Source organism: Chlamydotis macqueenii, chromosome 25 (assembly GCF_036417535.1).
Source record: "Chlamydotis macqueenii isolate bChlMac1 chromosome 25, bChlMac1.mat, whole genome shotgun sequence".
Classification (NCBI taxonomy): Eukaryota; Metazoa; Chordata; class Aves; order Otidiformes; family Otididae; genus Chlamydotis; species Chlamydotis macqueenii.
Genome location: NC_141580.1, coordinates 5,570,618 through 5,585,271, shown reverse-complemented (window position 1 = coordinate 5,585,271; position 14,654 = coordinate 5,570,618). Strand labels below are relative to the sequence as shown.

The 14,654-nt window shown below is 66.4% G+C and overlaps 1 protein-coding gene across 2 annotated transcripts; it reads left to right on the top strand.

Moving 5' to 3' along the window:
• The first annotated feature begins 2,933 nt into the window (after positions 1 to 2,933).
• Positions 2,934 to 13,993, top strand: PLCD3 (phospholipase C delta 3). Of its 2 annotated transcripts, none has more exons than XM_086766859.1 (16): positions 2,934 to 3,070; positions 5,622 to 5,783; positions 6,664 to 6,892; positions 6,980 to 7,109; positions 7,612 to 7,837; positions 8,483 to 8,684; positions 8,771 to 8,915; positions 8,990 to 9,142; positions 9,213 to 9,365; positions 9,506 to 9,532; positions 10,011 to 10,170; positions 10,792 to 10,908; positions 11,006 to 11,154; positions 11,631 to 11,766; positions 13,099 to 13,248; positions 13,323 to 13,993. In XM_086766859.1, exons 1-16 carry the CDS (start codon positions 2,968 to 2,970, stop codon positions 13,409 to 13,411), a joined length of 2,331 nt encoding a protein of 776 aa, XP_086622985.1. In that variant the 5' UTR covers positions 2,934 to 2,967; the 3' UTR covers positions 13,412 to 13,993. The 2 variants fall into 2 exon arrangements, with proteins under 2 accessions (XP_086622985.1, XP_086622983.1); XM_086766857.1 differs by having other exon boundaries at positions 9,210 to 9,365.
• The last annotated feature ends 661 nt before the right edge of the window (positions 13,994 to 14,654 follow it).

Genomic DNA, 14,654 nt, shown 5'->3' with positions numbered 1-14,654 from the left:
GCGATGCTGTGGGGTGACACTGTGGGGCAGGGGGGCACTGGGACAATCCTCTGGGATACCAGGCAACGCACTGGGACAGCGCACCAGGCATGGGGACGACGTGCTGGGGTCATGTACCAAGGGCCCCAGCGGAGCACACTGGGGGACTGGGGTATGGCACTGGGATAACGGACTGGGGCACTGGGACATTGCACTGGGACATTGCACTGGGGAACTGGGATATGTACTGGGATGATGCACTGGGGCACTGGGATGATGCACTGGGGAACTGGGATATGGCACTGGGACACTGCACTGGGGGAGTGGGACATTGCACTGGGATAATGGACTGGGGAACTGGGACACAGCACTGGGATACTGGGATATTGCACTGGAACACTGCACTGGGACACTGCACTGAGGCATTGCACTGTGACAAACCACTGGGACACCAGGACATTGCACTGGGACGTTGTGCTGGGATAACGGACTGAGGCACTGGGACAATGCGCTGGGACACTGCACTGGGATAACACACTGATACTGGGACAGTGCACTGGGACACTGTCACCGGGGCCTGGGCAGGGTCCCATTGCACGGCCAGGGGACAGCGGGTTGCTGTTAATTATTACCAAACTCAATTAACCCTGGTGGGGAGGAGGGGTAAGAATTTGGGGTCCCTCCCCATCTTCTCCCAGCGCTTTCTGTGAAGGCAGGGTCCTGTGGGGACATGGGTGACACAGGGACACGGATGACCTGGAGGGACGAGGCGCCGCGGGGCTGTGGGACGTTACGGGGTTCCCTGGGGAACCTTTGCACCGGCAAAGCAGCTTTCGGCAGCCCCCCGCCGGGCTTCCGTGCATCACTGCGCTCCTGTTTTCCTACATTTTGGGAAATTTCCCCGAATCCCACCCCCAAATCCCAAATCCAAGTGAGGCCCAGCCCCTTCATTCCCATCCCACGTCCCCTGGGAAAATATTTCCTCTATAAATTCCAGATCCAGGGAAAAAAAAATTTAAAAAATTTAAAAATTGTAAAAAAAAATTGATAAAAATAATTTTAAAAAACCCAAACCAAAACAAAACAAGGAAAGCTTTTCCAGCCTCCTGCCATTTCCGAGCTCTGACTCAGGATTTCTGCTGGGGGCCGGCGCGCTGGGGCCTCACGGCAAACGCCAGCCCGGCGTGCCGAGCGGTGATTCACGGACACGTGCTGGGTTACGAGCGGCCGGAATGCGAGCCGCTGCTTTCCTCCCGGATTGCTCGCAGGCGGCGGAAAACGGCAACGCTGCAGGAGAGGGGGGATTGCAAGCGGGAGCTCTTTTCGCCACGGATTTCGGAAGTCCCTGTGTCCCCCAAGGATCAGGAGATGGCTGTACCCTCCCCAAATGCAACCCAGGGGCTGTCCAGATGTGGCTTCAGCCATCCAGATGTTGCATGGGTCAGCCACGTCTCAAACTGCAGCACCCAGATACCATCCCTGGGCTGCTCAGAAGTCGCCCAGGGCGCCCAGATGTTGCCCTCAGTATACAGATGTTGCTCCAGGAGAAACAGAGGTTGCTCCAGGGATGCCGAGATGTTGCCCTGGGGATCCAGATGTTGCCCAGGGTGTCCAGATGTTGCTCTGGGATATGCACCACCCAGGATGCCAAGATGTTGCCCCAGGATACTCCGCTACCACCCAGGATGCCCAGCTGTCACTCAGGGTCTCCAGATGTTGCCCCAGGATTCTCAGGTATCACCCAAGATGCTTGAGTATCACCCAGGGTGCCCAGATGTCGCCCCAGGGTGCCCAGATGTTGCTCCAGGGTGCCCAGATATCGCCCTTGTGTACATGGCTGCACACACTCACGTGAGTCCCCACACACACACGTGTATGCGGCTGCACATACATGCATATGCGTGTGCATGGCCACGCACACACAGGCACAGAGGTTTATCTGCATGCGTGCACACATGGCTACACACATGCACCTACACACACGCGCATACACGTCTGTGTATGTGACTGCACACCCGTGCACACAGACACACACACACACGTGCGCACACACACGGATTTACACACACGGGCAGTGCCCTCCTCTCTGCCCACTGCTGCCGGCCCCCGCACCCTGCTGCTGTCCCACCCACGGGGACGGTCACTCGGGGGGGTCACACCGGCCGCCTGCGGCCTCCCAGCCCCGCTGCCACCCAGTGCCCAGGGTGGGGACGGAGCGGGCGTGGCAGGGCTGGGTCCCAGGGTGCGATGGCGGATGGGGTCCAGCGGGTCACCGTGTCCCTACGTGTGATGGCAGAGGGGGTCCCGTGGGTCTCCCTTGTCCCCAGGCTGGCAGAGGGGATCCCGTGTGTCACTGCTGTCCCCAGATGTGATGGCAGAGGGGCTCCAATGGGTCCCCACTGTCCCCAGATGTGATGGTGGAACAGGTCCCGTGTCCCCAGATGTGGCGGCAGAGGGGGTCCCGTGAGTCCCTGCTGTTCCCACGTGTTACAGCAGAAAGGGTCCTGTGGGTCACCCTGTCCCCAGGCTGGGGGGGGGGAGGCGGTCCCATGGGTCTCCGCTGTCCCTAGATGTGATGGCAAAGGGGGTCCCGTGGGTCCCCTTGTCCCCAGGTTGGTGGAGGGGGTCCCGTGGGTCACCCTGTCCCCAGCTGTGATGGCAGAGGGGGTCCCCTGGCCCCCCGTCCCCAGGCTGGCGGAGGGGGTCCCCTGGCCCCCCGTCCCCAGGCTGGCGGAGGGGGTTCCCCGGGTGCCCCCCGGAGCCCGGCCCGTCCCGCTGCGGCCCGAGACCGGCACAAACGGTTAACGCCGCCCGGCTGGAATGCGGCTCCTCCCGGTACCTCCCCCCCGCCCGGCCCCGGTCCCGGCGGGGCCGCCCAGCCCTAGCTCAGCCCCAGCCGCCACCGCCCAGCCCGGCTGCACCGGTCAGGGGCACCGGGGGCATCGGGAGTAGCGGGGGTACCGGGGATACCGGGGGTACCGGGGCACCATGATCTGCGGCAGGTGGGCTTGCCCCCCCGCCCAGCAGCCCCGCTCCCCGTCAACCGGCTCCGCTGGCCCCCGCCGTCCCGGCAGAGCCTTGAAGAAAATGGGTGAGCGGCGGGACCGGTCCCGGCGGGGGGGGTGGGACGAGAGGACCGGGCACGAACTCCGCCATCTGGGGTGGGGGAGGGTGGGGCTGTGCCTGGAGCGGGGTGGTCCCCGGGGCTGGGAGGGTCCTCGTAGTGGCGGGGTCCCCATGGTAGAGAGGAGACCCCATGGCCCGGAGGGTCCCCGTGGCAAAAGGCTCCCCAAAGTGGAGGGGGACCCCATGGCAGGGGGTGTCCCCGAGGTGAATGGGGTCCCCCACAGCAGGGATGGGTCCCCCTGGCCAGGAAGATCCCCATGGCAGGAGGTGTCCCCAAAGTGGACGAGGTCCCCTATGGCAGGGATGGGTCCCCAAGACAGCCAGGGTCCCCGTGCAGGAAAATGTCCCCAGGGCTGGATGAGGTCCTCACGGCTGGGAGGGTCCCCATAGCAGGGACGGGTCCCTGTGGTCTGGAGGGGCCCCATGCCAAGGGTGGTTCCCAAAGTGGATGAGGTCTCCATGGCCAGGAGAGGTCCCCAAGGCAGCCCCAAATGTACTGCCCCAGATGCTGGGGGGCAGCAGGGTTCAGCCACACCACGGGTGACAGGACCCCTCGCGCTCAGGGCATTTGTTGTCCCCAGGCTCAGCTCCAGCTCCCTGGGGCCCTCACCTAACGCCCTGCCTCAGTTTCCCCGCAGCGCTGTGGGCTCGTGGCCCCGCTGACCCCGCAGCGTCTCGGGGCAGAGCCGCCCGTGGGGCATGGGCGGGAGGAGCGGGTGCCTGGACGGGGCAGGGTGCGCCCGGCGGGGTGGCCGGGCCCCATCCTGCGTGGGGGCAGCGGGCAGGGCAGGAGCTGGCCCCGTGCCGCGGAGGGAGGGCTCTGCTCCTGCCACTGTGCTGGCCCACGCGTGGCTTTGGGCGCGCAGCCGCATACCCGGAGCTGCACGGCTCCACGCGGCTGTCGGTCTGCTGCAGCTCTGTGTGATCCTGTGCCTGCGTGTCCCCGCATCCACGCGTTTGCGCACCCATATACTTGTGCATCCGTGTATCCAGGGTCTGTGTGTCCTTCCATCCGTGCATCCATCTGTCCCTGCATTTCCATAGCCATACATCCCTGCATCTGTATATCCACATCCATGTGTTCGTGCATCCGTATGTCCACACGTCCATCTGTCCTTGCATCCGTGTGTCTACGCATCCATACATCCTTGCATCCCTGTGTCCATGAATCCTTGTGCCTGTGTATTGGAGCATCTGTACATCCATGTGTCTGTGTGTCCATGCATCCAGACACCTGTATGTCTGTGCATCCTTGCAGCAATGTGTCCCTGCATCCATGTATCCGTACATTCCTGCATCTGTGTATCCATGCATCCATACGTTGAAGTACCCGTGCATCCATATGTCCCTGTGTCCATGCATCCCTGTGCTTCTCTATGTGCCTGACCATCCGTGTGTGCATGTACCCATGTGCACCCATGCATCCGTGTGTCCGTACCTGCCCTCCGAAGGTGGGTGGGATGTGGCTGCACAGGAGGTGGCCGCGTCCCTGTGGCCGTGGCCGGTTCGGGATGTCCCTGCTCAGCCCCAAACCTGCCGTTTCCCTGCCCGGGAGCAGCGTCTCTGGCCGGAGCGGGGGCGCGGGCGCGGGGGCTGTTCTCAGGGAGTGGCTGCCAGAACAAAAAGGGGGGAAATCACTGCCTTTTGGAGAACAGACGGAAACGGCCCGGCCCGGCCCCACCGTGAGGCTGGGCATGAGCCCGCAAGTCCCCTGAGGCCACCTCGTCGTCGTTCCTGGCCTGACCTCCGCTGCCAGCACCGTCCTGGCACTCCCCTGGCCTCCCGGGCGGCTTTGCTGGGATTTAGCAGCTGGGCTGTGCTGTGTGAGCAGGGCTCTGCCACCGCGCTGCCGAGCCCTGTGCCCCCCGGCCTGCTCACAGTGCCCCAGAGGGGCCCGACGGCAGTGGCCTGTCCTGTCTGCCCCATCCCGTCCCATCCCGTCCTGTCCCACCACACCCCATCCCATCCCGTCCCACCCCATCCCATCCCATCCCATCCCATCCCATCCCATCCTATCCCATCCCGTCCCACCCCACCCCACCTCACCCCATCCCATCCCATCCCATCCCATCCCATCCCATCCCATCCCATCCCATCCCATCCCATCCCATCCCATCCCGTCCTGTCCCACCCCATCCCATCCCGTCCTGTCCCACCCCATCCCATCCCGTCCCATCCCATCCCATCCCATCCCACCCCATCCCATCCCATCCCATCCCATCCTATCCCATCCTGTCCCACCCCATCCCGTCCTGTCCCGTCCCGTCCCATCCTTTCCCATTGCATCATGTCTGTCCTGTCCCCATTTGTCCCATCCTGTCCTGTCTTCCCATCCCATCCCATCCCATCCCATCCCATCCCATCCCATGGGATGTGCGGGGGTGTACACACGCACGTGTGCACACAGATGTGCACCGAGCTCCCCCCCCAACTCCCACCCAGTACTCCTCGCACCCCCCCAGAGCCTCCAGTGCCCCCCAGCACGCGCAGGGTGCCCACGGGCCGGTCCCCCGCAGGCCTGACGGAGGACGAGGACATCCAGCGGATGCTGCGGGGCTCCCTGCTCCGCAAGATCAAGTCCCGGGGGGTCCCCAGGGAGCGACTCTTCCGCCTGCAGGAGGACGGGGCGACCGTCTGCTTCGAGAGGGGCTTCGGGCGCGCCCGCTCCCCGCAGAGCTGTGAGTGCCAGCGCTGGGGACCGTCCCGCCGGGGGCTCGGGGACCCTGGGCCATGTCCTGCGCGGCCTCGAGCTGCAGGGAGGGGCAGGGACCTGGGCAGTGCCCCAAACCTACCCGTGAGGAGCTGGGCATGAGCTGGGACCCGGACCCCCACCCAGGACCCCCACCTGGGACACAGACCCCACCCCAGGACCCAGACTCCAATCCGGGACCTGCAACCTTAGCCTGGGACCCAGGCCCCCACCCAAGACCCAGACCCCAGCCTGGCACCCAGATTCCAGTCCAGGACCCAGAGCCCCACCCAGGACCCCCCGATGGGACCCTGACCCAAAACCTGTACCCAGATCCCCACCCAGAACTCAGACCACCCCTGGGTCCCAGACCCCCACCCAGGACCCAGACCCCTGCCCAGGACCCAGACCCCAACCCAGGACTCGGATCCCAACCCACTGCACCCAGCGTGTCCCAGTGCTTCCCAGTACACCCAGTGCCTCCCAGCACACCCCAGGCCGAGCCCCCAGAGCCCACACCCTTCCCCGTCCCCCCCAGGACTGGCAGGCGGTTCCGTCTCCATCGCGGCCGGGCTCTGTCCCCGCTCCCCAGTACCGCTCGTCCCTTTCCACCCTCTCGGCTGGAACGGGTGCCCGGAGCTGGCAGTGCTGCAGCCCAGCTCCATCCCCCACCCCGGCCCCCTCTCGCCCCGGATTAGCGAGTTAAGCCCGGCTGCGGCGTCAGCAGCACCCGAGGCCCTGGGGCCCAAAGGGGACAAGCGGGGTGGCCTGGGCATCCCTCAGCGGCCGGGATGTCCCGCGGGACGCTGATGGGTGGGGGAAAGGCCGAGGGGCCGCCGCCGTCCCCGTCACCACGCGTGTCCCCGCAGTCTCGGTGGCGCACGTGGAGGGCGTGCGCGAGGGACACCGCTCCGAGGGCCTGCGCAAGTACGGTGCCGCCTTCCCCGAGCGGCACTGCTTCACCCTGGTCTTCAAGGGCAAGCGCAAGAACCTCGACCTGGCCGCGCGGGGCGAGGAGGACGCCCGCCACTGGGTGCAAGGTCTCACCAAGCTGATGGGACGGCTGGAAGCCATGAGCCAGCCCGAAAAGCTTGACCAGTATCCTTAGTGGGGGCTGCGGGGGCTGGGGGATGGGCTGGGGGTGGCGGCGGGGGGACGCCAGGTAGTTTCCTTAGCCTGGCGCAGCTGGATCCACGGCGTCCTGCAGCGAGCAGACAGGAACAAGGACAACAGGATGTCCTTCCGGGAGGTGAGGAGCATGCTGAGGATGATCAACATCGACATGGACGACGTCTACGCCTACAAGCTCTTCAAGGTACTCTGTCCTGCACCCCCGTCACCCGCTGTCCCCAGGAGGGGACGCTGGCTCCGTCCCTGCCTTCCGCAGCGCAGAGAACTGTCACACTCATTACACCCAACGCTGCTCACCACCACCAATGGTTGGGTCCCACCACGAGCTCCTGCTCACGACAGGGTGGGATGTCCCCCCCTGCTCTGCGGGTCCTCAAGGGGTGACTTCCACCCCCCCGCCCTCCCATGGGATGCTGTCCCCATGGGCCTCTCCGGAGGTCCCGTTCCACCTGGGGAAACTGAGGCATGGCTCTCTGCTCTGCTCCATCTCAGACTGGGGGGTCAGAGCTCCTGCACCCCCTCGAGGCACGACCCAACCCCAGGCCCTCGTGCCAGTAGCTGAGCCCCCCCAAACTCATCACACGTGCTGCCAACCCCAAGGGAGGGGCAGGACAAGGCAGGGGGTGGCCGTGCCCCCTCCCCGTGGGCAGGGGACGATCCCCGAGGTTGGGCTGCTGTCCCGTCAGGAGTGTGACCGCTCCGGCGACGAGCGGCTGGAGGGCCGGGAAATGGAGGAGTTTTGCCGGCGGCTGCTGCGGCGGCCGGAGCTGGAGGAGCTTTTCGGGCGTTACTCGGGTGAGGACTGCGTCCTGTCGGCCGAGGAGCTGCGGGACTTCCTGCGGGACCAGGGCGAGGACGCCAGCCTGCACCAGGCCCGCTCCATCATCCGCGCCTACGAGCTCAACGAGCAGGGTAGGGCTGAGGACGGCCAGCTCGGTTCATGGGTGGTGGTGGGATGGCTGGATGGGCCCTGCCAGAGCCATGGGACGTCACAGATGGGGGCTCTGCTGGGTGGTGTCACCCCCACGGGGGCCTCCAAGGTTTGGGTGAGTGTCCTTGTGTCCCTTCCCTGGGGTGGCATCCGGTGCCAGTGGCCCAGCGAGTGGCCTCGCTGGTCAGGGGGACAGGGGACCTGAGGGTGGGGATGGACAGGGGACATGAGCGTGGGGATGGACAGCGGGTGGACCTCTGTGCCGCCTGGGTGACGCAGTGCCAGCCCTGGCACGAGCGTGACGCTGCCAGGGGGCCTCCATGTCCCCGGGTCCCACCACGCCACGTCCATGGTGAACGTGGCACTGGGAGGACAGGGGACCTCCACACCTCACGGGTGCCACCGTGGCAGGTCCAGGGTCAACGTGGCACTGGGAGGATGTGGGACATCAGGGTGGAGATGAGACACTCAAGGAGACTTGCATGTCCCCTGGGCGCTGCAGTGCCGGGTCTGGGGTGAACACGGCACTGCCGGGAGACGGGACATCCGGGTGGGGACAGTCCCCGGGGTGCCACCCTGCCGGCAGCGCGCCGCCCCCATGCGACACCCGCTGCCGTGTCCCGCAGCCAGGCAGCAGGACCTGATGACGCTGGACGGCTTCACCATGTACCTCCTCTCTGCCGCCGGTGACATCCTCAACCAGGAGCACACCCGGGTGCACCAGGACATGGGCCAGCCCCTCTGCCACTACTTCATCTCCTCCTCCCACAACACCTACCTGACCCGCACCCAGATCGGCGGCACCAGCAGCACCGAAGCCTACGTCAGGTGGGTGCCCCTCCGTGCTCGCCCGCTCCAGCGGTTGGAGCGCGCCAGGCGACGCGGGGACTCACCCATTGACGGCGCGGTGGCAGGGCGCTGATGGCGGGGTGCCGTTGCGTGGAGCTGGACTGCTGGGAGGGCTCCGACGGGGAACCCGTCGTCTACCATGGCCACACACTCACCTCCAAAATCCTCTTCCGCGACGTCATCGAGAGCATCCGCGACTACGCCTTCAAGGTCAGCTGGCTGCTGGCGGCCCTGGGACGGGTGCTGGGTGCCGGGTCCTGAGCGCTCCCCGTCCCCGTCCCCAGCAATCGCCCTACCCCGTCATCCTGTCCCTGGAGAACCACTGCGGGCTGGAGCAGCAGGCCACCATGGCCTGGCACATGAAGGCCATCCTGGGGGACATGCTGCTGACGCAGCCGCTGGAGGGGCAGGACCCCCGGGACCTCCCGTCCCCGGAGGTAAGGCCACCCGCCCCAGCGTCCCCATGTCCCCTCGGAGCCCTGAGCTCGGCCCTTCCTTCTGCAGCAGCTGAAGGGGAAGGTCCTGGTGAAGGGCAAGAAGCTGCCTGAGCTGTGGTGTGAACCCAGGGGTGTCACCTCCCCCCTGGACCCCGAGGAGGAGGAAGAGGAGGAGGAAGAAGAGGAAGAGGAGGAGAAGGTGCAGGAGAGAAGCAGACGGCGGGTAGGGGGCTCTCCCAGGGCTACGGCACCGGGCGACCACGGTGTCCTGGTGGTGCTGGAGGGACCGTCATGTCCCAGTGGTGCCAGGGGACCGTGGTGTCCCAGCATCCACCGACACGGCCCCGCTCTCTCCTCTTCCAGTCGCTGCAGGAGGTCCAACCTCTGCAGGTGGGTGGTGCGATGGAGCTGGGTGGGCTGAGGGGTCGGGTACCGTGGGGGTGGAGAGCTGCTGTCAGCGCCCGGCAGAGGGGACTGAGCTTGGGGACTCCTCGGCTGTGCCTCCCTCTTGCCCTGTTGGGCTGGGTGCTCTGTTTCTGGGGTCTTCATCACCTCAAGGTCTCCATTGCCTTGCGGGGGGAGGATTCTCCATCCCCTTGGAGTCTCCATTGCTTTGAGGGTTTCATCACCTCAAGTTCTCCATCACCTTGAGATCTTCATCACCATGGAGTTTCTAACATCTTGGGGTCTTCATCACCTCAGGGTCTGCACCTGCTTGCGGTCTCCATCACTCGGGGGGGCGCCTCCATTGCCTCTGGTTCTCCATTGCTTTGGGGTCTCCATGGTGACGGGGCTCTCAGGCAAACCCTCAGGCAGGCAGGTGACCACCAGAGCTGGGGTGGCCCTGACACCATGGTGGCTCCCACAGGCCAAGGACGCGTTGCAGGTGGCCCCAGAGCTGTCGGCCGTGGTGGTGTACTGCCAGGCTGTCCCCTTCCCCGGCCTGGCCCACGCCCTGCGCCACCCCCGGCCCTGCGAGATGTCCTCCTTCAGCGAGAGGAAGGCTCGGAAGCTCATCAAGGAGGCGGGTGAGGGGGACAGGATGCGGACGGGGATGGGGACAGGGTGGCTTCATGCTCCTGACCGCACTGGGATGAAGGAAGGGCCTGAGACAGATGGGCCCAGTCACCAGGGTGGCTCCATGGGTGACGGCTGGGGACACGCTGGCCCTTGCCGGGCTGCTCTGGCCTGGTGGGACTTGAGTCTGGTGTCAGGGTCTGGGGCCAGACGCTGGGACGAGGGTCACAAGCCCAGGATCAGGGTCTGGGGTCGGGGTTTGGGGTGTGGCATCTGCGTCCAGGGACAGGGTCTGGGGCTGGGATTAAGGTCTGGGTCAAGGTCCAAGGACCTGAGGTCTGGGGTCAAGATCTGGGGACTGGGTTCAGTGTCTGAGGTCCAGGGTCAGGATCTGAGGTCAGGGTCAGGATCAAGGTCCAGGGTCAGGGTCTGGGGTCAGGGGTCAAGGTCAAGCTGCAGGGTCAAGCTCCAGGCTTGGGGTCTGAACCCCAGGTCCCTTTTGGGCTCTGGACCCTCCCAGCCGAGCGGGCTCCATCCCTGTCCCCGGGCACAAGGGTGACCCCGTGCCAGCCCCGAGGGGTGCGCCTGGCACCCGTGGGCACAGCGGCCCTGCTCAGCCGTGTCCCCTCCAGGCCCGGCGCTGGTCCGGTACCACAGCCGCCAGCTGAGCCGCGTCTACCCGCTGGGGCTGAAGATGAACTCCTCCAACTACAACCCCCAGGAGATGTGGAACGCCGGCTGCCAGCTGGGTGAGTCCCCCCCAGCCCCCGGGGGACACCCCGCCACCTGGCACCCTCCCCATTGGTGCCGTCACCCCCCTGACACCCCGTTCCCCCGTCCCCACAGTGGCCCTCAACTTCCAGACGCCGGGCTACGAGATGGACCTGAACGCCGGGCGCTTCCTGGGCAACGGGTGCTGTGGTTACGTGCTGAAGCCCCCCTGCCTGCGCTGCCCCCCCGGGGAGGGGCCCGGCCGCCTCGCGCTGCACGTCAGGGTGAGGGCACCCCGCTCCCCCGGGCCCCACGCGTCCCTGCCGGGTGACATCCGTGACATCCCCGTGCCTGGCCACGTGCCACCCGTGTCCCTTTTCCCAGGGGACAGCAACACCATGTCCAGCCAGGTGCCACTTGGCACACCTTCTCCTGGGTGCCACCCACCCCACACCCACCTGGGTGCCACCCATATCTCCTCTCCAGGGGACGCTGACCCCGTCCTCACATCTGTTTGGGTACCACCCATGTCCCTGCTCCTGGATGACACTGATCCCGTCCCCATGCCTGGACAAGTGCCACCCACGTCCCTGCTGCTGGGGACGCCAACCCTGTCCCCACACCCAACCAAGTGCCACCCACATCCCTTCTCCTGGGGACACCAACCCTGTCCCCGCACCCAGCCAAGTGCCACCCATGTCCCTTCTCCCGGGCCCCGCCACCCCGCGGCGCCCCGTGCCACCAGCCCCCCCGTCCCCAGGTGATCACGGCGCAGCAGCTGCCCAAGCTGAACCGGGAGAAGGGGAGCTCCATCGTGGACCCCTTCGTGCGGGTGGAGATCCACGGCGCCCCGGGCGACTGCAGCAAGCGGCAGACCCACCACAAGCTCAACAACGGTGAGTGCCCGCCGGGCCACCGCAGCACGGCCACCGGTCCCCGGGGACACCCTAGGGCACCGAATCCCAGGGACTCCCCAGGGGACTCCATCTCCATGGGTGCCCCAGGGCACCCTGATCCCCGGGGCACCCAGATCCCTGGGGACACCCAAGGGCACCCTGATGCCTGGGGACGTCTGAGGGCACCCCGTCCCCTGGGGCACCCTGGGGCACCTGGTCCTCAGGGCACCCTGATCCTTGGGGACACCCCGGGCCACCCTGATCCCCAGGGAGACCCGAGGGCACCCGGTCCCCTGGAGACACCCCAGGGCACCCTGATCCTCGGGGGTGGCAGAGCCCTCGGGCACCCAACACCCTGGGCACCTGCTGCCCCCTGCACCCCACGCCACCCCCAGTCGAGCCAGTGCCTGGGGTATCCCAGCTCCCCCCAGTGCACCCCAGTCCTGCAGTGCCCCATCCCCAGCACAGCCCGATCCCCCCCAGCGGCAGGGCCCCCGCATGGCCCAGTGCCCCCTGGTGCTGGTCCCTCCTGCCCTCCAGTATACCCAGTGCAGGCCCAGTCTGACCTCCATTCCCCCCAGTATACTCCAGTCCAGCCCCAGTATGAACCCCCCCACTCCCCCAGTAAACCCCGTCATAGCCCCAATATGACCCCCATTCCCCCAGTATAGATCAGCCCAGCCCCAGTATGATCTGCATTCCCCAGTATATGGAATCACAGCCCCAGTATGACACCCATTCCCCCAGTATACCCCATCATGGTCCCAGTGTGACCCCATTACCCCAATATAGCCCAGCCTGGCCACAATGTCACCCCCATTGTCCCAGTATAGCCCAGCCTGACTGCAGTATGACCACCATTTCCCCAGTACAGCCCATCACAGTCCCAGATGACCTCTGTTTCCCCCAGTACAGCCTAGCCCCACCCCAGTGTCACCCCCTTTCCCCAGTATACCCCATCACAGTCCCAGTATGACCCCCATTCCCACAGCATAGCGCAACCTGACCCCAGTGTTACCCCTGTTGTCCCAGTATAGCCCAGCTCGACCTCAGTATGACCCCCATTCTCCCAGTATAGCCCAGTCCCACCCCACCACAATCCCCATTCCCTCAGTATATCCCAGCCCAGACCCACCACGATCCCCATTCCCCCAGTATAACCCAGCCCAGACCCAGTGCCACCCCCAGTCCCCACATACCCCAGCGCAGGACGGCAGCTACGTCGGCGCAGGGGCGAGCGCGGCGGAGGACTGGGCTGGTCCCCACACCGGGGGTGGCGGATGGCCCCGCCGGCCCCGGTGGCAGCGCCCACCCCCCGTCCCGGTGCCGTAGGCTTCAACCCGCGCTGGGAGGAGACGCTGAGCTTCCAGCTGCGGGCGCCCGAGCTGGCGTTGGTGCGCTTCGTGGTGGAGGACTACGACAGCACCTCCTGCAACGACTTCGTGGGCCAGTTCACCCTGCCCCTGGCCAGCATGCGGGAAGGTGGGTGGGTGCCCACCCCCCTGGGGACGAGGACGGGCCCCCGCCACCCGCTCAGCCCCTGTCCCTGTCCCCAGGGTATCGGCACATCCACCTGCTCTCCAGGGATGGGGCGGCCCTGTCCCCCGCCACGCTCTTTGTGCACGTCCGGTGTGAGCGCCTGTGAGGTGGCCGCGGTCCCGGCGGCAGGGCCATCGCGTCCCGCGCGGGGGACAACGCGCTCCTCGGCGGGGTGGGCACCCTCCTGCGTCAGAGCCACCCTGCTCCCCGTGCAGGAACAGCCTGGGGACAGCGCTCGCCTGGCTGCGGTGACAGCTGGGGGACCCCCAGGGCTGGGGAACCCCGCCACGTCCCACAGTGCCACCTCATCTGCTGGGCACGCGTCCTGCTCCTCCTGGCCCTGGCTGTGTCCCCGAGGGGACTGGGACGCTGTGACAAGCAGGACGGGGTGGCCGGGCCACCAAAACCACCCAATACAGCCCCGGGGGGCTGGGATGGGTGGGAGCAGTCCCTGGACATCACCACCCCGGGCCACGCTCGGTCCCGGTCCCCACTTTGGGCTGCAAGGACAAGGACAGTGCCACCACCGTCCCCGCGGGGACCTCGCCACCACGCGCCCCATCACACCCATGGCGCTGGGCCGCCGCTTGGCTGCCGGCCGCGTTCCCACCCCTGCTCCAGCACAGCCGACGGTCACAGACTGAACCCCGCTGTCACGCCAGTCGAATAAAGGTTTTATTTTAACACAGCCTGTCCCAGCATCCCCGTCACCTCCCGGGGGCCGGTGGGAGAAGGGCTGAGCCCACCCCCAGACACAGCACCACCCCAGGGAGCCGCCAAGCACCCATGGCTGCTGCACCCATGAGGGCCAGGGAAGGCTCATCGGAGCAGCCCCCAAAACTGCTGGAGGGAAGGGCGTGTACCTTTGGACACCCCCCCATGCGCCCCCCGTGCCCAGCCTCCCCCAGCCCGGGGGGCACAGCAGGGGACGCGGAGGTACTTGCATAGGTGACACAGCACCCTGAGCAGGGGGGATGTGACGGCACTGCTGGGGGGGACGCGACAGGCTCCCCATCCCCCACCAGTGCAGGCTGGCGTGGGGGAGCAGGGTCCGTGAGGGGGGGCCCAGGCAGGCGCGGGGGTGCGTAGTCGGGGTCTCGGCCTCGGCGTGCAGCTGGGAGGGCAGGAGCACCTTGGAGCTCTTCGTGGACAACCTTCATGTCATGGCGGGAGGCGGCAGGCTGCGCGGGCGCTTGCTTCCCAAGACATCTCAGCGGGATAAAGGGTTCCCATGAAAGGAAACAACTCCCTCCCCCCGGGGGCTCCCGTAGCGCAAGGTGACAAGCGTGCTGGAGGAGGCACCGGGTGGCTGGAGAGGCTGAGGCCTCAGGGCGATGCCCATGGCGTGC